Here is a 23,735-nt window from a genome sequence, read left to right on the forward strand (position 1 = left end):
TGAGGCAGGTGTATGTAAGGAGACCAGATGTTTTTTCCCACGCATCACCATCGCTGTTAATCTGTGACTCAATGCGTGCCCATCTCACTGCTGATGTGGAAAAAAAGGTGAATTAAATTAACGCTGTGCTCGCCGCTATCCCGGGGGTCTGACAAAGGAACTTCAACCGCTCGACATCGGTGTGAACCGGCCGTTCAAAGTAAGGCTGCGAGCGGCGTGGGAGCGATGGATGACAGACGGAGACTACAGTTTCACGAAAAGTGGAAGGCAGCGCCGGGCAAGTTACACCACAGTTTGTGGATGGATTTTTGATGCTTGGACTAACGTGTCTGCTGGCACTGTTGTTCGAGCTTTCTCAAAAGCAGGCATTATTTCTGAGGAGCCGCCCGGCACGGAAAGTGACTCTGACAGCGAAGAAGGGGAAACTGGCATGTCTGATTTAGCGCAGGTGTTTAATTCAGAAACAGAGGGTGATGACTTTGATGGGTTTGATTAATACTTTGTAATAAATTCAGGAATAAAGCATAAACATACTCAGTTTTGCTCCCGCTCTATTTTTAAATACACAGTAGAGGTATTTAAACGTAGTAGAGGATATGTACCGGAATATAAAACCCGCGCCCTATAATCCGGTGCGCCTTATGTGTGTGTTAAATACAGTAATGGCACACATAACTGAGACTGCGCCTTTTAGTACGGTGCGCCTTATGGTCGTGAAAATACGGTAATAGTGAAAAGATAAGCCAATATTGAAACTGGCTAATATTTACAGGATATATTACTAAATGCTTCAATACTACACAGTCTGGAAAGAGTCCTTCTTTCCTCTCATCCATCTGTCTATTTTTCTGACCATCCATCCATTTTCAAGAGTCCATCCATTGAGGCACAGCTGTACATTACGATGTCATCAGGTGACCGTTAACCGCTTCAAGCTTTGGCTAAATGCACTGAAGAAATCGACATCTTGATGTCTCCACATTTTCTTTGGCTGAAAATGAAGAAACTGAAATAATAGTTTTTGAACCTGAAGAAGATTGTTTAAAAGTGAGTCCACCACATTAGTGGCTAAGTAGCTTTAAATCCAAATTAAAAACGTATTTTGTTTAGTTACATTATTAGTTAATGTTTTTAGTCTAACTTAACTTTATTTTATTATAAATCTTTAATTTGTTTTTTAATCTTATAATTTCAATTATTCTTTTTTAATCTCTGTAATTATTATAAATTATTCAGTTACCTTTATGCCACTACAATGTACATTTTCTTGTTTCTTTATTTTTTTCTATTGGACAGCACTTTAAATTGTCTTGCTACTGAAATGTGCTACGGTATATAAATAAACCTGTCTTACCTTGCCTTGCCACTTTACCCCCTTACGTTAAACATGTCCAATGTAGAAATATATCTCAAAAATTCAACAGGAATGTATGAAGTTGCATAATTAAATGGGCTGAAGTGTACAATTTGGTAGTTTTAAACAAATTTCTACATGAAAAAAATGTCTCCCTCTATAATTAGGTCAATATATGATGTTCCTAACATTAGTCTTACCTAACTGTTTACCCTATGGATAGGAAGTTGCCCTTTAGAAGTAGCATTCCCACTAAAAGTCAAATCACCAGCATTTTCTGTTTCTCTGGATTTTCCTTCTACCATCAGTTGATCTATGTTGACAGCCAGGCGTGTCCTTAAACCTTCAGTGCATCTAGTCTTTAGTCTTTAGGCTTCAATAGCCAGAATGTTTGTGCACATTTGTACATTTAAAGCACTTAGACAGTTATCCTCTATAAACCTCTGTCTAACACAGCCCAGTTAGTCCAATAAGTGGGTGTCAGGTTCCCTTAAAGCTTCTCCTGAACTTCCTGTCAGAGCTCTGGAGCGGCTCTGTCTATGGGCCTTACTGGAGCTTTAATCATAGTCACTTGGAAAAATATTGAACTTTTTCCCATTTTCTTTTTGCTTTACCAACAGAACTGCATTATGTTTCAGGAGGACAATAACATTCTTAGAAAATTGGCCTACATCTGTATTCAGTTCCTTTTAATCAAAGCCCCAGAGGTTTGTTAGGGAACATCATTCAACAAACAGCATAATTAATACCAATGAACAAAGCGGATGGGTCAGGGATAAGCCTGTGGGGAGGTTTAAGGCTGGGATGGGTTATGAAATAATGTCAAACTTTGAACATTTCACAAAGAATTGATTAATCCATCATCCAAAAATGAAACAGGTGGTGCTGACTCACATTTTTCAGCTTTTTATCTCTCAATGTTTCGAATACTGTTTGTTTTTTCTCCATTTTTTCCCCCCTACTTTGTGTTGTTCTTTCATTACAATCCATTTAATACCAGGGTTATATGAAAAAGACCAAGTGGGAGGCCTGTAAATATTTCTATAGGGCTCTGACAGGTTTTCACTTGTCTAAATGTTTTTGAAGCCAGATATTAAACCCAGTTTTCAAACTGTTCTTAAAAAAGACGGAGGAGTATTTCTCAGTCTTGTAGGAAGTGGGAGATTTTACAGCAGCTTATGGATTCCCTTCCAAGGCTGCAAATCGTGCTGGCGGATATCTTGATTATTTAATCCATCTTCATTTGGATGCTGGGGGGGGCAAACTGGAATTAAAGCTGGGTAACATCTTAAGTTCCACTTATGTCAAGCCTCAGAAGTATACTCAGTGTTTCTGCTAAGTTTAAACCCCCTAACAAAAGGCTAAAGGTTAAACCACATCCTCATGTCACAGCTGCTGGACCTTAAAAACAAAACAATGGTGGTACCCCTCCAGAGTTTCACTCTTTAACCTCTGATTACTTTAAAATAGTGCGGCCTCGACATGCGAGTCAGAGGTGAATAAAGAACCAATTGGAAATTGATTTGAAGAACTCAATCAATACTCCTTGAATTGTGTGTATGACATGAAGATCATGGATTGATTTTTGATTAATTTATAGTGACGCAAAACGCAGAGGTCAGAGTATTTATATTGGAGGTCATTGAATTCATTTGACTTGGGGACACCTGCTGTATATATCTGCTTGTTTGGAGCTTCTCTGCTAAACAATCCAGCTGACAAGGATGTTTTTCCATTTGTCTTTCAGATATTTCCAGGATCGCCTACTACACAGGTAAGGAACTGACTCCACAGTCTGAGATAAAATGCTTCATTCCCTTATGAATGGAAGGCATTCACATGCTCTGATAAATATTTAGCATTTAAAAGTAAATGGGGAAGCTGCTGATGTGGATAGAAGAGGGTATCATGAGTCTTTGAGTTCTCTACACACCTTAGATGCTTAGTTTATTAAAGCATTAATCTATTTGAATTATTTGGTCCGTTATCCATCCATACCGTCCCAAAAGTGTCATTAGGTTCATTATCTTACAGCAGCCTATTTTGTTTTAGCATTTGGTGCTACTTTAATTAATAAAAACAACTTCTCAATGCATGTCCTGTTCAACACCGCTAGCTTAAGGCTGGTTTATATTCAGAAACCAGCCTTAAACTAGATTTAGGTCTGACTGGTATAGTGTATTATGAGCATATATGTTCAAGGTGTTAGTTTTCCTCAGCATTACGTTTTGATCTCATGCTAAAGGATCTACATCAGCGTCCCACAGCTGTCAGGAAGTTAAAGCATAACAAAGAACGGAATAATACCTGTTGTTTAGACAGATGCTTTGATTGTTCAGTTTTATTTATGGTTACCAACTTGTGGTCAGTTTATCAGGGATTATTTCAAACTATTTAAACTCTATTACTTTTTTTATTGCAATTTACTTTAAGCATGCAGGAAATTCAGTTTCTTTCTATCCTGTTGAAGTAAATTTACTGACAATATCAAATTCCAGTAAAAAAAATTTAACATTTTATAGGAGATGTTTGAAAATTGTTGTTCTTTTACCTTGAACACTTTGTAAGAAAATCAAGATGTTTCACTGGAAAGCAAAAATAATTCTAATTATTTAAGGTTGTAATTGCTTTGTATAAATTCTGTGCCAAACTAATTAAGTTCACACGCATGCTCAGAGGAAAATAATGAGAGGGAGTTTTGGCTCGGCCCCAGAAGAGCTCTTCCCATTCATGGCAACATCCGGCCCCTCTGACAAAAGGCTTTTAATAGCCCCCAGCAGCACACAGACCCCCAGCTCCCCAGAAGATTTTCATAACAATGAGCCAAGCCTCAGATGGACCACAAATTATAGAAAAGCTGCACGTGCACACATGCATGAAAAAGGCACAAATTAATTGCTGCTCAGTTAAGTTTTTCTGGAGACAAACGTACAGTAACATTTCACAGGTTTTAACTGAACAGGGGTCGGTAGAAACGGATCATTTGAGCATAATTGTATGTTTGGTTGGAAGATTATTGTTGTGCCCCAGGATATAGTATTTTTTGTGTTTTTATTTTATAAATTCTGTGGGGTTTTGTAGGGTTGTTGTGCTTATAGATATAAGATCATTTGAGTTGAAAAAAGGGAATTTAAAAAAAAGAATGGATTTTATTGCAATTAACTTAGATCTGATATATATAGACAAAAGCAAAATCATTATTATAAACCGTGTTCTAAGCGTTTTTGTTTGAGAAATTTAGCACTGGCTATTTTTCCTGTTTCAGTTAACCCTTTTAAAACCTTAACGCTGCTGTATTTTCCATTGTTAATTGAATCTGATTGGTGACTAGTCAATAAAATCCACTTTTCCCATTATTTATAAAATTCTTAAAACCTAAAGTTTCACTTTTTTTTTTAAATGCAAAATCCAATTGCAGTGAATCCTTTTTGCATGAGTTAAAAAAAGATGAGATGTGTTTTGATACACAAATGAGCCATATCTTGTTATTCCTTTATTTGCTGTCAGATGCCAAACTTCTGTGGATTAATTTGCAGATAGAAACCTCCAGGGCAGGAAATCAAAAATGTTACTTTATATATTTGATCCCTACATTGTTAGTTTATATTAAGACAATCAAATTCTTATTTGATCTCATCCAGGACCAACTCTAACACCATGGAGAAATACTATGAAAGCTAATTATGAATTTGCTTAGATTCGTCCAGCTAGTCTCTTTTGATTTTCTTTTAAATTTCTTGCAGGAGTTGAATTTAACTCAAAGGTATCTGGAGAAGATCTTGGAAAGTTTTTATTTAGAAATCCTAAATTGAGATGCTTTTGCCTTTTTCCAACCTCAGTGCTGAATATTTAACCTCTAAATTTAAGAAATGATAAACAACGATTTCTTGGAGACTAAATTTAGAATAAAATAAAGTTAAGTTCAGATTATTCACTCTGAGATAAGCTTCAAAAGCTGCAGTGGGAGTTTTAGTTTAGTTAAATGAAAGGATTGAATTAGCATATTAATAGTGTTTAGCTCCTCCCCCTCCACCATCAGTCCCCTCTGTTTGGAGTTCTCCCATTTCTCCCTCAACTTTCTTTCAGTCCTGTTGCTCTGTCCTCCTTTTCCTCTCATTCACTACCAAACAATCGCTGTATTCCTCCCCATCTCTGTCTCCGCTTCCTTTGTTTAGCCAGTCCAATCTGTCCTCTCACTTTCTGTTTCCGACAAAAGACGATAACTCTGTTTGTTTCTCTCTGAGCACAGTAATTGCGGCTCCTTGTTTTCTGGCACCAAAAGACCGAAGCTCCTCTGGATTAAGGGCTGTTTTGTGCAAGCTGGATTTGGCTTTGTGCTCTCGATAAAGGAGGGTTTTACTCCGAAATCCCAGAAACCTGGAGGATTTATTCTCACCACTGAGCAACAGTTGCTTGAAACTTACACAGCAACCAAGACTATGGAGGTCAGGCAAAGCTCTCTTCGGTCTAAAAGCTAACAATGTGTTTTCATCAGAGAAGGACCGCTAAGGAGTAACAAGTGGACAGAAAAGGACAAGCATTAAAGTTTTCCGGATCTCCAGTAGTTCTCACTATCGTCTGTTATCTGACATGAAGGGAAAACATCCAGTGGATCAGTTCTGTTGAGCTGAACGTGTCCTGGAGGACTTTTTAAACTCTTTTCAACACTTACAAAAATGGGCATTCTGAAGATTTCGTCTTATTTGAAAAAAAAAAGATTTACAAACTGTTGCGTAAGAGCTACTTTATCCTGTGGAAGATGTATTTTACTGTAAAGTAGTGTTTGGATTATGTAATAGCTGTCTTGACAGTCGTCTCGGGATCCTGCTGTGTTTATTTACCCGACTTCGGCGTTTTGTGATGCGAGGCTGTGAAGCGCAGAGCTGCCTCTCCGTCCTCGGAGCAGACAGGCACAGGAAGGGGCAGACATGCGTTTCTATGGCGATGAGCGGCTGCAGTCCTTTCCCCTTGTGCTGGGATAGAGGTATGAATGAAATCTCCTCAAAGCACACACTCAGCAACAAGGAGCCTGAAACTAGTCACCCAGTGTGTGACATCTGACTCCATGGGAACCGGAGTCAGTACGCAGGGAAATCTCCCTGCTTCTGTGAGCAGGCTGTGTTTGTTATATCGGTGGGTGTGTGCGGCTGTGCACACTCTCTGCAGCCCTCTCAGGTGCAATTAACTTCTAGAAGGTCTCCATTTTCTTCTAATGGAGGACAAGCACAGGAAGGAGGGGAAGCAGAACAATGAACCTTAAAGCACATCAGAAGCTCTGCTTTCTTATGTTGACGACAGAGCAACACGTGTGTGTTTTTCAGATGAGGTGTCCGTAAAATTACAGGAAGTGTGCCAATGTCAGGAATTTTATCCAGGATAACACGGCAGCCTGTGGTGCATTGTCTACTCTGGTTTATAGCTACATAAAGAGACTTGACCCTGGCTGCACTTGTGTTGTGTTATTTCTCTCCGGTATCTTATTGTTCATTGTTTTTTTTTATCTTGCCAAAGAACAACATGTGGAGGATGGATACTTGCTGTACAGAGTTTACGTCAAACAGGACAGGAAGGCCAGTGGGGAAAACAGGAGCAACAAGGATTGAGATGTGCAGCATTAGTTAAAACTATATAGAGTTGCAAGTAGATAAAGAAAGCGGGAGATTTCTTTGTTCAAACTCAGATAATGCAGTCTTTTATTATTTGTGCAAGTTTTACTGCCTTTTTTATTTAATTTAAACAAAAAACAATAAAAGTATTAGTTTGCTTTACATGTTTTACATGAACCATTATATTTCTCTTTGTAAAGGTGAAAAAACTTAAAAGATCTGAAAAATGTTTTGTTATTTCTGTCTGATTAAACGTTTCTTTTTCTAAAAACTTGATCTCTTTTAATTCCAATAATGCTTTTCTTTTAACTCTCCAGAATATGACAGACACCTAGCAGCGGCAGTCTCAGCAGGGAAAACCATGGCAACAGCCTACATGGACCCCAACCTGAACAATGCCTTCCTGGCAGGCGCCAAGTCTCAGCTGAGCACGGGAGGATCGGACCGCACCATGGCTGGCTCCGTGGACAGGGTTCTGAAAGTCTTCCATTACTTTGAGACCAATGTTGAACACAGCTTCTGGTCTTCCAACATCAGATACGGAGATGCAACTGATGTCAGGGTAAGAAGCACTTTCAGATTGGATTTTTCTTTGAGGGTTGGAGGTGTTGACTGTGTGCATGGTAGGGATTCGTTAAAAACTTGGGCACCAAAAATTTTCAGCCGAAAAACAACCCAAAAGTCAATTTCCAACTGAAAAACAGAAAAAAATGAAACAACAAAACAACAAGGTGGGAAAACGCGAAAACAGAATAAGAGCCAGCATGTCTTCACTGAGGACTTATTTCCCCATCTTGGGGAAAGATCCAAATATCTGCATTTCCTGCAAAACAGGATCTGCAAAGAATTTCTCCATGTTGTGGTTGATTTATCTCCTGAAATCCAAATATCACATTCACCATTCTGAATATGAGAAGAATGCGACACAGAAACTGACACCTAGCATCCCCACTCCATCTGTGGCAGACATGTTTGAAAGGCAGGAAAGTTTTATATATAAAATGTTATTATATTTCATTTTGTCAGTCTTTTAGCAGTCCTGTCTGTTATAAGCCTATACATTATTATGGAATGTCCACATGAGTGGGGTCAAAATAAATATTTTATTTTGAAATTGATTTATTTTTTGCACTGTTAAAATGTTGTTGGTAACTCAAAGTTTGATACTTTTGTAATGGCCTTATTGCAATGCCTTAATTTTAGTCAGGTTAGTAAACATTGTAAACAAACATGCTATGATTATAATTATTGACATCATTTCTTTCGGTCTTTCAGGTTTAGGCCTTGGTTTCCTCATTTTTTTTTCTATTTCAGCTAAGAATTTTTATTTCTTTGCATCCCTTTTGCATGGGACAAATTCTCACCTTATCTAATCTTTAAATGCATTTGCATTGACATGCTAGATCAATCAACAAGCACCAAATTGGGTTATAATTGAGTTCTTCTCAGTCTTTTCCTTCAGTGCAACAATTCACAAAGGCTAATGTAGAAGCATGTTTAAGTTTAGATCCGACATGGTTCTGGTTTAAACCTCAACAACATTTTTATTTTCCACCTTCATTTTCCATATTTTTCCTTTGGTATAAATGTTTTTTTCTTTGCTCTGTATGATGGATGAAGGACAAGAGCACCATGAGTTGTTGAGTAGTTATGCATTCTATATACCTTCATTTATGCTTGTAATTTCTGTTGCTAATAAAAGCGATCTAAAATGTTAAATTAGGCTGATGAAACACTCAGAACTCTTTTTAAAAGCAAAATATGGAAAAGATTAGCGGTTATTCTAACTTTTCATGAGAATCCCCAAAGCTGCCTTGTAAATCCATGACAATCCTGAACTTCATTTAATGACAAACAATGACACATTTACACTCTATTTGAATAGATAGAAATAAAGGCACACTATAATATGGGGAAGAGATTGAAGGAAGTTTTGCATCACCTCTTTTGAGCTGGTAGAAATAAAACATTTTAAAGTTTTTTTTTTTTTTTTTTTTTTACACTTCATAAAATGTTGTTAATTTACAAATAGTCCATTAAGTTGAAAGGGCAGAGACAGCCAAGAGAAAAAATGATTTTGAGGGCCATTAACAGGTTGAACACATCACCCAAGTGAATGGCAAGTGCAAACAAGTAGCTTAACACCTGCATAGACAGATTTTTGCATTAGAACATTTAGCGGTAAAAGGTTTGACCACCACTAGACACGTATTGACCAATATTTAAATACTGCAGACACGTCTCACTGTGGACTCAGGTTGGCACTAGGGCTTCAAGAAGCTGCAAACCGTCCCTAGATGTTTTACCGGTACCGGCATTATGAGACCCTTCTGGCTTATTTTCATTCCTGCAAAGTCAATGACTTAATTCAATCAGATGAGTTTCCTAAGACAACATATAACAATTGCCTTGTGATGACAAGGTTTTGTTGATTGGCACTATATAGTTAAACTGAATTGATTTGAATTGCTTGTTTATTTTAGATTCAAATGATTACTTCCAATTAAAGTCTTCGCCCCTTGAGTAAAAGTATTTTTTTAAGCTTCAGCATAAGGAATATTGCTCTCCAAATATGAAGACAATTATCAACAACCAAAAAACAAGTAATACAAGAACTGAGCCTTGCGGTATACCTTTAATAATTTTCTGAGGGGTCATTTCTAAAGTAGCAGTCACAGTTTCTGTGGATGTTGAGGGTAACGTTACAATTCAGGGTTTAAGCTTTCCGCTCTTGTAATAAAAACTCTACCCAAATAGTATTTTGGCTCAGATATAACAAAAGGACAAAATATTTTTCTGTTTAGTCTGTATAGTTGTGTGCTTTTTATTATATTGTAACCATGACACAGAAACTACTTAACGCAGCTCGAACTGTTAGTGGTCATACAGGATAAGTCACTGGAAAGATATCTGCTCCTCTGTTCTCCTTTAATCCCTCTCTTCTTTGGTATCTAGGTCAGAGCCCCCAGCCTTTTACATGGCATCACACATGCTTCTGTGATCATTATTATGGATGTACGATGTCTGCCAAGTTGTTTCATGTTAAACTGCAGCAAACCAAACATGCACACAAACACTCATATTTCTTGACCTGAAACAAAATATTGAATGTAAACCAACCATTGGAACTGTTAAATGAGGCATGTTTTAAGTCAATATGTGGATGGTTCTTTATATGGTTCTAATCCAATCCATGTAGACTATGGATAAACATAGCATAGGTTAAACTAATCTGGTAAACCGACCTACCTGTGCACTATACACAGAACTTCCTGGTTCTGCAGGAGGTTTATTCCTGTTAAAAGGGAGTTTTTCCTCTCCTCTGTCGCTACAAGCATACTTAGTGTGAGGGATTGCCTTCGAGTCAATGAGTCGATGCATATAACTGGTTTTCCTTAGATAGAAAACTTTGGATCAATTTAAACAATTTTTTTTAACTTTCATTCTTGAATGTAGGGGATCATCCAAAAGATTCTGGACATCAACAAGGTGCGTTGGATTTCCTGTTTTGGCCTCCGGCTCAGCAACAGCCAGTCCAGAGACCAGGTGCACTGGCTTCACCCTGACATGGCGGTGTCCCACATCAGAGAGAAATACGAACAGGCACGGCCCAACGAGGAGTGGAGGTAGGACAGAACCTGCAGGGCGGGAATGTATGGCTAAATTCCTCCTCATCTCTTCTGTTTGGGTGGTTTTTTTAATCAGGCAGCAAAGAGCTTGCTTACCGAACTTTAAATGATGTGTTTTGCAAACAGAAAACTCTAGAGGTTTACAGAAAAGCTTTTTACTATGACTGATACTTTAAATATTTTCTACCTTTTTTTCAGTCAGAGAATTTCAAGTATTCAACGTTAAGTATTTAGATGGCAAGTGAAACTCAGGCTCTTTTCACAATATTACAGTTTTTTCAGGTGAAAAGTTTTTTCTGCCATGTTAGCTGCGATGCGGATTAGATATAGGGATCCTGTGTCGTTAATAAAATCAGCAAAAGGATTGTTTTTTCTTCTATCTTTTCACAGGTCTGGAAAAGCATAGAAATGATGTTACTGATTGCAGAAAAATTTTTGATTTTACAGATTTATTTATTTTTCTAAAAGGAAAGAAAATCTTATAATGCTTAATCAAGTTGATATGGGTTTTTTAAATGTATCTTTCTTTAAATTTAATAATTTACATTTGATTTAACGCCATGCCTTAAGTTTGACCATTTTTCCCATTAGTATGTTAGTTTCTATCTGACTGAATGCACGCTCATTCAGATCTTCACCAACTTTTTAACTTTAGACCAACTTCACAGTCAAACTGAGCTGGACCTCTCAGTCAGGTTTAAATCCCAAACAACACTAAAACTTAAATTAGGAACTAAATTCTTCGATACTCCAATCATTATTTGACAAATATAAGATTTACAGATTTTTAAATAATGCTGGTCTGAATAAGTTTGTAAATTTGTAAAGTTCACATATACATAGGTAATATTGAAGAATTAGAGACTGGGAAGGAATTGAAAAAGTTGTGACAAAAAAAGATTTGCTCCTGTTTCAGAAAAATACAAACAATCATTTGCTGAGTGACATTTGTCTACTCTGTGTCTTACCTCTTTGTTTTTCCATCCTATCGATAATATTTAGATCTGCACAGTCAGTGACGCCTAAAACAATCAAAGTTAGATGATTATTATTTGATATGATTTGATACGTGGTGACAAATTTTGTCCTTTAGTTAACAGATTGAACTATAATCAAACAGTCCAATTCTCTAATTGGGAAGCTTTTCTAGTTTCAGAGAGCTGTATCATTTCCCAATCCACATACCTTCTTGTGTTTATGTTATTGATAAATATACATGGTTTTGCTTCTATGCGGCTTAGTAAACAGTATCATATATTCAGTCAGGTATTCACCATTAGGCTGAATTGTAATCACGTGACTAAACCCTACCAGCTAGAGGTTAGAAAGCCACAGAGGTTTGCAGCGTTTAGTGCTTAGTACTAATGATACAAAACTAAAATCAATGTTTTTTCTCTGTGTTCTAATACTTTAAAAACATTCAGTAATAAAGTTTGCTTTAGTCAACAATCCGGCCTTATTCTATATTACAGGACAACTGAGACTAACATTGCTAACCAGGTTTTTGCTTTGTGTGTCGGTATGACTTATGATTATTCAAAGTCACCCACTATCTTTGCGTCAGCAGACTGTCATGCTGTGCTCTAAAGGGGCTGATTTATTTGCAAACAGCTTCAGAAGAAATGGTGTGACCTATCTGTTTTTCAACCTTGGGTGTGGTGCTATCTGGGCTGTATAGGATGACCAGTCTGGATGTTAAGGCTGGAGTAGACATATTAGCTTTATTGCAGCTGTCTTGGTGCTAATGCTGTTGTGAGGTGGAGACCATTTTCATTGTGAGCATAAAGACGGAGAGCGAGAACCAGATGTCTGCTTTGTCTGACTAAGTCAACAACATTCTCTTTGTTGTGTCTCAGTCATTGATGCTAGTTTACAGCCCTGTGTCTCATTTGTATTCTTGCCCAGAGTGGGAATGTCTTTTAATGCAGTTTGCCTTAAATTCGTTATGGTTCGTTCTGCCTTTATGCTGAGAAGCAACTGCTTGTATTTCTAAGATAAGTGTTTCCTTTTATAAAATAGTGACAATTTCTTATATCTCATCTCTCTGTATGCACATTAACAAATGCAAACAGTGTAAAGCATCTTTGCATACTTAATTAGAGGCCCACAGTTTCTTTAAATTATTTTAACAGTTTTTGTGTTGTTAAAAGTGTTGTGAAGCTGTAGATTCCTTATTTCTGTCGCCTTCTCCTCTTTTAGGTATGAGCTAAGGATCCGCTACCTCCCCAAAGGCTTCATCCAGCAGTTTACAGAAGACAAACCTACACTCAACTACTTCTACCATCAGGTATCCGATCACATCTAGACAAAAAACAGTTCAGTGATAAAGCCTTCATAATTGAACTTTTTTGCATTGTACAATCAAGACTTGATGTATCAAACAAACAGGAGATACTGCACAATAGTTATTAAGCTGAGGCTAGATGATAAATGGTTTAGAAAAAAAATAATGTTCCAAGTGAAAATCAGTAAAGGATGCCCCGTTTGTGTTCTCAGCTTAAACACTGTAAAAATCTGCTAAATAAAATCCACTGCAACTGTTTGACGTCAGTTGATGATAGCAGAGAAATGTATTCCTTCTCCCTGTCCGAAGCATTGGTCCTGGATTTAATTTCTTCTCTCAAATGTATGACATGCCCTGGCAAGAAAAAAATGGGTTTTTGTTCTTAATATTCAATGAGTTACAGAATACATTTCTCTGTTCTTTTAGAGCAGTGGACGGCAATTCAAACCGTTCGAAGAGCATTATTGGACCAAAAAACAAATCTGTACGGAGCTGCCAAAATGTAAAAGTCTTTTATAAGCCTTATATGGCAACATGAGCTCTAAGTGTATTAGCCCACTATAAAAAATGACTGTTGGCTTAAATATATAATAAGCATTCTTAATAAAATGTTTATCCTGGAGCAAGCGTCACATCATGTCATTACTCTGTTGTACAATATTTGGTGCTTTAAGTTTAAATTCCATTATGTCAAGGTAGGATGGAGGTAGGTTTAGGACCAAAATGCAGAGATGAGTTTTGCTGATTTAATCAAGGTGCATGAGCAACAGACGCAAAATCCAAAAACAAAATACCGAAAACCAAGGAGACGTCACGGAAAATACACATGAGGAGCAAAGTACGACAAGAAACCAGATATGAGGAACTGCACAGGAGATGTATATATGGGGGACAGAACAAAAAATGGGCTAATCAACTGATATGGAGCAGGTGTGGATAGAAGTAACTAGAAGGGAGCTAGGGGAAAGAAGACTGGCACAAGGGGGCAACAGAGAGTAACTCAAAAATACAACAATGCTTAAATATAACGCCAAATGGAAAAGAAACCAATGACAAACAAAACAGTTTGACTTAAAGACGTGCAAATGTTAATGTATTAGGTGTTGTTGATATGTTTTTTTTTTGTTTTTTTTTTGAGACATTTTTTTTTGGGGGGGGGGGTTCCATGCTTTCAACAAAACTAGCACCAGTAGTGGAGTTTGGAGATACAATCCACTTCTTAAATCTATCTTTGCTCTCCTCTAATTTATCCAGAAGTTCCGCAATCACACTTTTTCTCTCACTCCTAACTTGGTTGTCGACTGCATATTTAGCATGCCTTCCCTGGAAATGCCTTTCCAAATTACTCTTTTTCCTCCTGACTTCTCATTACACAGCAAACATGCAGTTGCATTGGTAATGAAAGCTAATGATTCGGTCCATTCTTCTTTGAATCCTCTGTTCTCATCAGCTATCTTCCCTTTTTCCCCTTTTGGATCCATGGTCTGAGACACATCAGCCGCATTGTTTACAACAGCCACCTGCCTGGCACCACACAGCGCTTCCTTGACAGAAATGTTTACGTTTATTTTTTACATTTATTTATTATACAATTTTTTACAGCATCGGAAAACATAATGAATGTTTTTTTTGTTTTGTTTTTTTACCTCCTGCACACCATATTAAAACAAACAAACAAAAAAAAATCTATCTATTTCCATTTTCCATTTTCATACATTTCTTAAAAAGCTCCAGCAGGGAGCCGCAAGGGGGGCATTAAGGAGCCATATGTGGTTGCCGAACCCTGTTTTAGAGTATGATTTGCCCCTTAGTGGCGCACTCTAAAAATCTGTATTTTACGGTAAATATTNAAAAAAATGGGTTTTTGTTCTTAATATTCAATGAGCTACAGAATACATTTCTCTGTTTTTTTAGAGCAGTGGACGGCAATTCAAACCGTTCGAAGAGCATTATTGGACCAAAAAAACTAATCTGTCTGGAGAAGCAAAAATGTAAAAGTCTTTTATAAGCCTTAGATGGCAACACGGGCTCTAGGTTTATTGGCCTACTATAAAGAAAAATTACTATGTTGGCTTAAATATATAATAAGCATTCTTGATTAAATGTTTATCCTAGAGCAAACATCACATCATGTCACTACTCTGTTGTACGATATTTGGTGCTTTAAGTTTAAATTCCATTATGTGAAGGTAGAATGGAGGCAGGTTGAGGACTCAAATGCAGAGATGAGTTCTGCTGATTTAATCAAGGTGCATGAGCAACAGACGCAAAATCCAAAAACAAAATGCCGAAAACCAAGGAGACGTCAGGGAAAACACACATGAGGAGCAAAGTACGACAAGAAACCAGTTTCTGTTTCACATAACAGCATCAGAGAGCTACCTGTTCGATCTTTGAACTGTTTTCCATACTTTCAACAAAACTAGCAGCAGTAGTGGAGTTTGTAGATGCAACCCACTTATTAAATCTATCTTTGCTCTCCTCTAATTTATCCAGAAGTTCTGCAATCACACTTCTTCTCTCACTCCAAACTTGGTGGTGGACTGCATATTTAGCATGCCTTCCCTGGAAATGCCTTTCCAAATTACGCTTCTTCCTCCTGAGTTCTCATTTCACAGCAAACATGCAGTTGCATTGGTAATGAAAGCTAATGATTCGGTCCATTCTTTGAATCCTCTGTTCTCATCAGCAATCTTTCTTTTTTTTCCCCTTTGGGATCCATGGTCTGAGACACATCAGCCGCATTGTTTACAACAGCCACCTGCCTGGCACCACACAGTGCTTCCTTGACAGAAATGTTTACGTGTATTGTTTACATTTAGTTATTATACAATTTTTTACAGCATTGGAAAACATAATAAATGTGGTTTTTTTTACCTCCTGCACACCATATTAAAACAAACAAAAAAATTAATCTTTTTACATTTTCATACATTATACAGCTCCAGGGAGCCGCAAGGGGGGTATTAAGGAGCCATATGTGGTTGCCGAACCCTGTTTTAGAGTATGATTTGCCCCTTAGTGGCGCACTCTAAAAATCTGTATTTTACGGTAAATATTGAGTTGAATATTTCTCTGTGTCCAGATAACAAGGAAATGATCTTTAGCCTGCATGCAAGATACTGTGGGTAACAGGAATCTGTCAATTAGGCTGACCAAGTAGATGCCGTTATCACTGGGAAACATGGTGGGGCAGCTTCATGCTGTGAGGAGTCTTTTCTTACACATGAAAAGGGAACCAGGTCTGAGTTAATGGAAAGATGGGTGAAGGTTAAATCAGAGCAAAGCTGGAAAAAAACTTGTTAGAGGCAACAAAAAAACCAGCCTGGTTTAATTCTCCAGGAGGAAACCCCCTAAACATAAAGCCAGATACAATGAAATGGGATTAAAGTTATTTAATATTAGAGTGAATTATTAAGATTTAATAAGGTTTATAGATATGATGTGACAAAATCTAAACATTTTGAGGTTTGTAGTTATGTTTTTTGGTGCCAGTTCTAAGGCATATTGCAGAGTTGGAAGATTTATTGTTTGATTTTGAATGATCTGGGTCAGTTAGACATGTTTGTAAGATGAAATGTGATAGATGTCTGTGTTTCTTTCAGGTGAAAAATGACTACATGACACAGTTTGGAGATCAGGTGGAACAAGATGTAGCTCTCAAGTTGGGCTGTCTGGAAATCAGGTAAGATGTGCATTTCAAAATGAAGCAGCAGTTTTCTTTACAAAGATTCAGCTTGCTTTACTTGAAGCGTTTCCATATCAGTCGATCTGCCTCTGAGCTGCACTAATAACTCATGCCAACATTAGTCAGTGTCTGTAATTCATTATTTAAAGCAACAGCCGTTGCATTTTCAGACAGCACCTCAGTAAAGCCTGTTTATTCTGAATGCAGTTAAAAAAGTTTCATTAAATCCATTTTTATCGTTGGATATAGTGTTGGAGATTTGGCATCCATTATCTGGCTTTTGTTCACTCTAGTGTCCTACTTGTTCCACTTCCAGGAGGTTCTTCAAAGAGATGAGAGGAAATGCTCTGGACAAGAAGTCTAACTATGAACTACTGGAGTAAGTTCCTGTTGATGAAGAAAAACCCAACAATGTGGTTCTACATGTACCTGGGAGTCTGAGCCTTCTCTTTTTGAACTGAGAGTCATTAAGTGGTTAAAATTGTGCATATCACTGAAAAATTTAAGTCCCTTAATGAGCTGCTGTGGTAAGAAAACACTAAATCCTAGCAGCACTTTTACCTCCATGTTTAGCTCCTGCGTTGTCCCAGATTGGGTTCTTGGGATCGTGGCTGTGAATAAAGAATGAACAAAGTGAGGTCTAAATTGGACCTGGTTCTGACATGTTCCGGTTCTAATGAGCTGCAGCGTCACAATTGAAACGTTTCCCTTTGAACCTCAGCCTAATGAGCCCTCCAATTAACAGGGAAGAATGTCCGCAGTCTCTTCACCAAAAGAAGTCACTTTGTTTTCTCTCTGTCCTGCTCTCATATTCTGCATGCCTGTTTTTTTCCCTCCAAGCTGCTCTTCTTTTGTTTTGTCTCTTAGTCCCTTGCTGTCTGTCCCTCCGATGATTAGAAAAGATATAATGTCATGGATATATTCAAAACAAGCAAGAGAGAAGAGAGGAAGCACACTTGCAAAGGGACTGCTGGGTCCTTGTTTTATAGTTGAAGACAGAAATCTTTAAGCAACATATTGGGGGTTTATGACACTGCTAGCTTCACTTGGTCCTTAGCCGCCTATATTTAAAATAATCTGTGATAAAAAAAAAACAAAATCCCCTTATATAATTGGATGATTTTATTGTTGTTTTTCCCAGTGACCTTGTGGCTTACTGAATTTAAACCACACCTACTTCCTCTAACAGTTGTTAGGTAACTCGATTTCCAGTTGTACCTTTGTGATTAGCTGCTGGTAATTATGTTGTCACTAATTGATTGATAAATCATTTATGCATACTTTGAGTTTAATTTGTTTTTTTAATGATTAGAAATGCACTGAGGAAGCAGCTGATTGGAATTGCATAACTTTTCTGATCAATTAGCCCTGGCCGATGATCGGCCTTCTTTTTTCGATCAGTGAAAGCATCCAAGCTAGCTGCTAATAGGTATAGCTAACAACAACAACACCACTCCTCGATGTATGTTATTAGTAAAGGGAGGACTTCGAAGCCGGAGTTAAAAAAAGGACAAAGATTGATAATCATTCGAAAAGGAAAAAATATTTTTAGAACGGCCTGCAATGCTAATTATGCTAATCGCTACGCCCCGTTTTTTTCGCTCAAGCTCATGAGGTCACTTCTGCTCCTATCATAAATGCGTTAGAATTACTCAGAATCTAGTCTAAAATAAAAATATATTTAAATGCTGCTTAACAGAAATGAAAATCTGTTCAAAATGTCTGATCAATGCATCTTTTCTTTTATTTTTGAATAATTTTTTGGTTGAAAAACATTTAAGAATCTAAGCTATCTAATAATGAATGATCTGGCTTTATTTTCAAACACCTCACTGATAGCAGCCAGCTTCTTGGTGCTTCTTCACATATTAGTGATCGGTCAGGTTGAATTCCTTCTGGTTTAGAGGCTTTGCAGTCATTGGATATTTAATCTCCCCAAAATCAGCCTTATGATATCTGAATCATATCCATCCTATTTGTTGAGCCGTACATGGTGATGGCATGAGTATATAAACTGTATAAGCCCATATTAGACCTTTTTTTTATGTGAACTCATTCTCATTGCTGTCAGAAGCTGCTCAGCTCAAAGCTATGTAATCCTGCAGGTCAAAGATGTAAAAATCCCTTTTTAACTTGTCCACTATGACAATGAGACAAGAATATTTTAATCCGGTAACTGGATTTTCTTTGTGATTTCTTATTCTAAAAAGACCCAAATATTTTCACTCATCATTTTTATTATATTGGACGTGCTAAGGTAGTTGCAAATACAGCTTTGATTTAGGCTAAAAAGCTGTTCTCTGCAATCAAACAGGTCTTTTAGAGTATCTTGTGTTGACGGTCCATTTCCACACAGATTTAGGACTATAATGATGTGGCTGTATAATACCGATTGGGGATGTGACCTTTGTTGGAGAAAAGATGACGTAACCTTCCTCTTTGCTCCTTTCGTCCCTCCTCCGTGGAGAACTCATATTTTCCTCTGAGGAGTATGAGTCATTAGTTCGCTTCCTGTTATAGCCCTGCTCATCTTTCTTTGTCACTAAGGTTTCACTTTCTCCTCTCTGACCTGCATCACTGCCTCTTTCCCTGTAATTTTATGACTTTATCTCCATTTTCCAGAGAAGACTGATGGAGCCCTTTAGTCAGCACATTGACAAATCTTTCTGTTTCTATTCTGTTACCTGTCTTATGGGGTCTGTTTTGTAAATGTTGTGTCTCAGCAGAGGGAACATAGACAGCTGAGATCAGATAAAGAGAGAAAAGTGAGCCAATTAAAATACTTGGTGTAATCACAGTACTCTGATCTATATCTCTGTTTCTCTCTTCAGGAAAGACGTTGGTTTAAGGCGTTTTTTCCCTAAAGATTTGTTGGACTCTGTCAAGGTGAGATCATTTGTCCATATAAGGAGATATGGGGTCCTTATTATTGTGGTTAAAGCTGTTTAAATAGTTTGGGTATTCTCATTTTATTTTGACAGTCCTTGTAAAAAAAAGCTAATTTAACCTTTATGATCAAAAGCTCATTTATTTTGTTCTGCAACTGAATGGCTAATTCTTTTATCCTTTATGATTCATCTCATGGAATTTATTTACCATAAACCTTCATCTCTTCTGGTGTTTCCACCATTCCTGCTGCTCCCAGTTTAGTTTTACTATTGTTCAAACAGCACAATAATAAAAAGTGATGAAATGCAGAAGCTAGAATAAGCTTGTTAATCTGTTTACTTTAAGTAGTAAAACAGTAGTACCAGATACTGAGAGGACAGACGCTGCTCTCTGCTCTAAAGTTTATATAAATAGTTACATTTGGGGGAATTATTAAAAAGATTTCTTTTTTTTCTTCGGCGAATTGGATATTCGTGCAATGCAGATTAAACATTTTCCCCAGTTTGACTCTTTATGCCTGTACCCTCCTCCTGACTGTCAAATTTTGGAATAAACAAGTCTAACAAACAAAAAGTAAATGCTTTAAGGTTATATAATCCAGTTATATAACGGCAATTTCAGTTCATTCTGCAAGATGAGAAACACACCTTTTTACCGTATCATTGGATTGAATAACCTTAAAGCTATCAATTTTTGCTTTTCCAGAATGTTTAGTTTAGAAATTCAGGTGGGAGGGAGCAGACAGAGAGCAGCTGCACATAATCAGGCTGAATGCATCAGGTCAAACAGGACGACTACTAACCAAAGCTGACTTTCGCTGGACTCTTAAATGGTGAGATCTAGAGAGGATTTATTTATTCACTTCCTTGTCTGCTATATGGACTCTGGCATCAGGTGTTTCATGGTGGATTGTTTTGTGTTCCTCAACACTGATTGAGGTTGTTCTTTAATCCAGCTCCCACCCTGCAACTAATTCAGAAAGTTGAAATGTCTTTTTATTTTCTTTCAGCAGTCCACTGTGGTTTACGATTCGTAAAATCGTAAAAACTAAATATATCAGTTTGACATACTCTGATCAAGGTGGCCCTAAATATTATTTTAGTCACTCTAGAGTTTTCTTATCTTTTTGTTTTTATGGACAATCAGTGGACAGGAGTCTGTTCATGTCACATTTCACCTCCACTCTGCCTCGATCGCATCTGCTCAGGAGAATATGGGAAAGGTTAGAATTCACCCAAGTGAAGTAGAACCAGCCCATCTGGAGCATGTGGAAAAGGGCAACACCCCACCAGCTGGTCTGATTCAATAGAGGCAAATAAAACTGAAATCAGGCCTTTAAAGCATCAATCTTTGATTATAGAAAAACTATTTTAGGACCTGAATATTTTGGAAGACGGTAAACTTATGGAAAAAATCTTGAACTACTGAATGAATTGCGCTGACACCAATGTATTGTTAGTAACTTTTTTAGGTGAATTCTGAGACCACCTGATACAGGATAAAAATCCCTCTAAACTTAGAGGAAATATGCAACATTAAACAATATTTCCTTGGTTACTGCAAGGTCTTTCTCCATATTATCAGTACTAGTTTGTGAAATTATTACGTTTCTTTGCTTTAGAGTGACAAAATTATTCAGCAAAGCTTTAAGCCCTTTTTTAAATAAATTCCTGGCTTGATATTAATTCTTAACTACAAACCTGTGAAAGACTCATACTTATGAAACTGGATTAACGTTTGGTTAGGAAATTGAAATCCAGACTATTTTTCCACTAATAGTGGATTCCTCTAAAGAAATAATTCTGTTTAAGGAGGCTTGAGGTAAAAAGGGGATTTCAGTAGCTAGAGCCTAAAACTTAACTGTTACGAAACATATGGAGTTCTAATCCCAAGGTTAATCTGCTTTGTTTCTTTCTTATTTAAACATGCAAATAATCCTCATAAATGGTCAAAATAACCATAAATGTTAGAGGTATTAGATGCTAAGTTTGAAAGTGAATAGCTAAATACTATTCCAGTTCAAACTCTCATATGTTTGCCAGCCTTCTGCACAGAGCTGCACCTTAAAGTTTCAGGTTAGTGCAAACACTGGCTACCTTCTTACAGTGCCTGTCATATAGGGTGCATTTCTACCTGGCTAATGCGGTTTATCAATGGAAAAGGAGGGGGCCAAAAAAAAAAATAAATAAAATGACCCTGGTTGTTCCTACAGTTAAACGCACCTTAATTACTGCACTCTTGACTCTCAGCAGCTGGTGTGACAGGGCTCCATCTGTTCCAGTAGAGCGGCTCAGTTTCTAAAGCAGTTTTATAGCTGAAATGTGCCTCCACAGCTTCATTCTTGAATAAAGAAAGGTCTTCCTTCAGCCAGATTTAAATATCTGTTTATTTATTCTTCAGCAAATTTTGGCTGGTTCTAAGAAAAACAAACAAGGTAGAACTGATAAAAACTCCTCTTAAGCTTTGAACATATGGATATTTGGATAGCAGGTACAAAAGCAAGCTTTTTTGTTTTGATAAGAGGATACATAGAAGAAATATCATTCAGTAATCAATTAAACAGGCTTTGAGCATTTATAAAGTTTTAACCTAAAATTATATTAAAGTGTTATGTAACTAGAGTGTGAACTGCTTTGATTAGAGTAAAAGGTTTCGATCGTGTTGGTGTATTTATACTGTTAGCATGTGTTTTATGGTAAACAGTGTAAATTTACGGCACGTGTTTATGGGCAGATCTTTGTGTCTGAGGGTTTCACAGTGTTAAAGTCCCAGTGACCCGAAAAGGTCCTGATGTCAGCAGGCGAGCAGACAGATGCTCTACAGACGGAGTCTGTGATTGGGCACGCTCGTGTATCTATGCATGTTGTGTGTGTGTATGACCTTTAGGTCAGAGTTAAACCTGCTCTTTCATCTCAACAATGAGAAGGAAGGGGGAGGTGTCGGGGAACAGCTTCTCCCCCATTATTCTCCCTCCTCTGTTGTAGAGCAAGGCTGACTCCCCTCTCATCACCTGCCTACTTACATGACCTTCTTTTACTCCCTCTTCACCAAGCATTGCCTCGGATTTCTCCAGTTAAAGCCGTTTCTTTTGGCTGCAAAATTGCGTAGAGTCAGAAAGTATAAGGATAAAAGTATAGCAAGTTTAGTTATTTAATCGCATGGAAGACAGGATTGAATACTTGATCCAATAAAAAGAAACATCTATTTGTAAAGAAAAAAAATGCAAATTTTATTTAATTTGTATACATGCATGACTTTTAAATTAATAGATCATTTATAGTTATATTTACCCTAACCCACACCTGCTGAAACGTTGTGATCATTTCTGGGTTTAATTTGTTTGTTTTTTTTACTCTTACCCAGACCTTTTAGTCTTCATGTTGTTACTAAGAGAATCTTGAAGTTGTCTTTTTGATGTTTCTTTAGTTATTTTAACTGATTTTAAAGACACTATCTACAGCCGTTCCTACCTAATGGTTTAAAAATGCCGCAGCCTATTTGTTTAGCACCAACTAACTGAGGACAGTTGAGAATTGATTAGAAGAAGCATAAAATCAAGTCAAATTGATCAAATATAACCATTGATGTGAATAATTGTTTTTGGTATTGTAGCTGATGTGTATGAAACGATGCAGCCACATGTCTTTCTTAAAGCCAGTTATTGAAAACATGGCAATATTTTTATGAAGTTTGAGAGGAAGAAACCTGTTAAAGTGTAGTGAACCAGGGCAGGATTATTTTAGCCTCTCCTAGCAATCAATCTGTGCTTGTTAGAAGATTATAGGTTGCAATTTCCTTGTTGTTGTCATGATGTTGCCCCTGATCTTGTGAGTTTTGCATGAAAAATGTCAAAAATCCAAAACAGGGAAAGTTTACCTCACTGCCTGAATATAAAGCTCAATATCAACCTGCAGAGAATGAAAAAACATAGGACCCTTAATGTGTTACATCCAAGCAGATCTTTGGAATTTAAGTATCACAATAATATTGTAATGATTCATATGTTGCCCAGTTATCTATTGAATTTAAATGTGCAGCTATGGCCAAGTTGGGCTATTATAATCTTTAGAAATTCCCACTATAATGAGACTACTGTTATTATTGATTCTATTGTGTTATTTCATAATCGGCTAAAAAAATCACCTTCTTTGTTTTTTCTAATATGGTGACACCAGTTCAATAAAGATGAAGCAGTTCTTGTGGGAAACTAAAATCACATTTCTGCTGCTTGTTATAATTCACATGTGCGCTTGTGTTAATGTGTGCGATGTTTTCTGGGTTGGGG

At 37.2% G+C, this 23,735-nt stretch overlaps 1 protein-coding gene across 14 annotated transcripts in view; it reads left to right on the top strand.

Moving 5' to 3' along the window:
* The window catches only part of LOC107096201 (focal adhesion kinase 1-like), a 79,376-nt gene that overhangs the window by 21,717 nt on the left and 33,924 nt on the right, over positions 1-23,735 (top strand). For 9 of the 14 annotated variants that reach the window (XM_015392755.1, XM_015392758.1, XM_015392759.1 and 6 more), the window contains exons 1-7: positions 5,425-6,338; positions 7,278-7,522; positions 10,417-10,586; positions 12,789-12,876; positions 16,479-16,558; positions 16,878-16,940; positions 19,393-19,447. In XM_015392755.1, the coding sequence (XP_015248241.1) occupies positions 6,215-6,338; positions 7,278-7,522; positions 10,417-10,586; positions 12,789-12,876; positions 16,479-16,558; positions 16,878-16,940; positions 19,393-19,447 (825 nt within the window). In that variant the 5' untranslated portion in view covers positions 5,425-6,214. Of the gene's footprint in view, positions 1-3,101; positions 3,129-5,424; positions 6,339-7,277; positions 7,523-10,416; positions 10,587-12,788; positions 12,877-16,478; positions 16,559-16,877; positions 16,941-19,392; positions 19,448-23,735 lie in introns of those variants that run through there. The other 5 variants (XM_015392760.1, XM_015392768.1, XM_015392761.1 and 2 more) reach the window with 2 other exon arrangements.

This window comes from Cyprinodon variegatus, unplaced genomic scaffold (assembly GCF_000732505.1).
Source record: "Cyprinodon variegatus isolate N-32 unplaced genomic scaffold, C_variegatus-1.0 Scaffold605, whole genome shotgun sequence".
In the NCBI taxonomy this organism is placed as follows: Eukaryota; Metazoa; Chordata; class Actinopteri; order Cyprinodontiformes; family Cyprinodontidae; genus Cyprinodon; species Cyprinodon variegatus.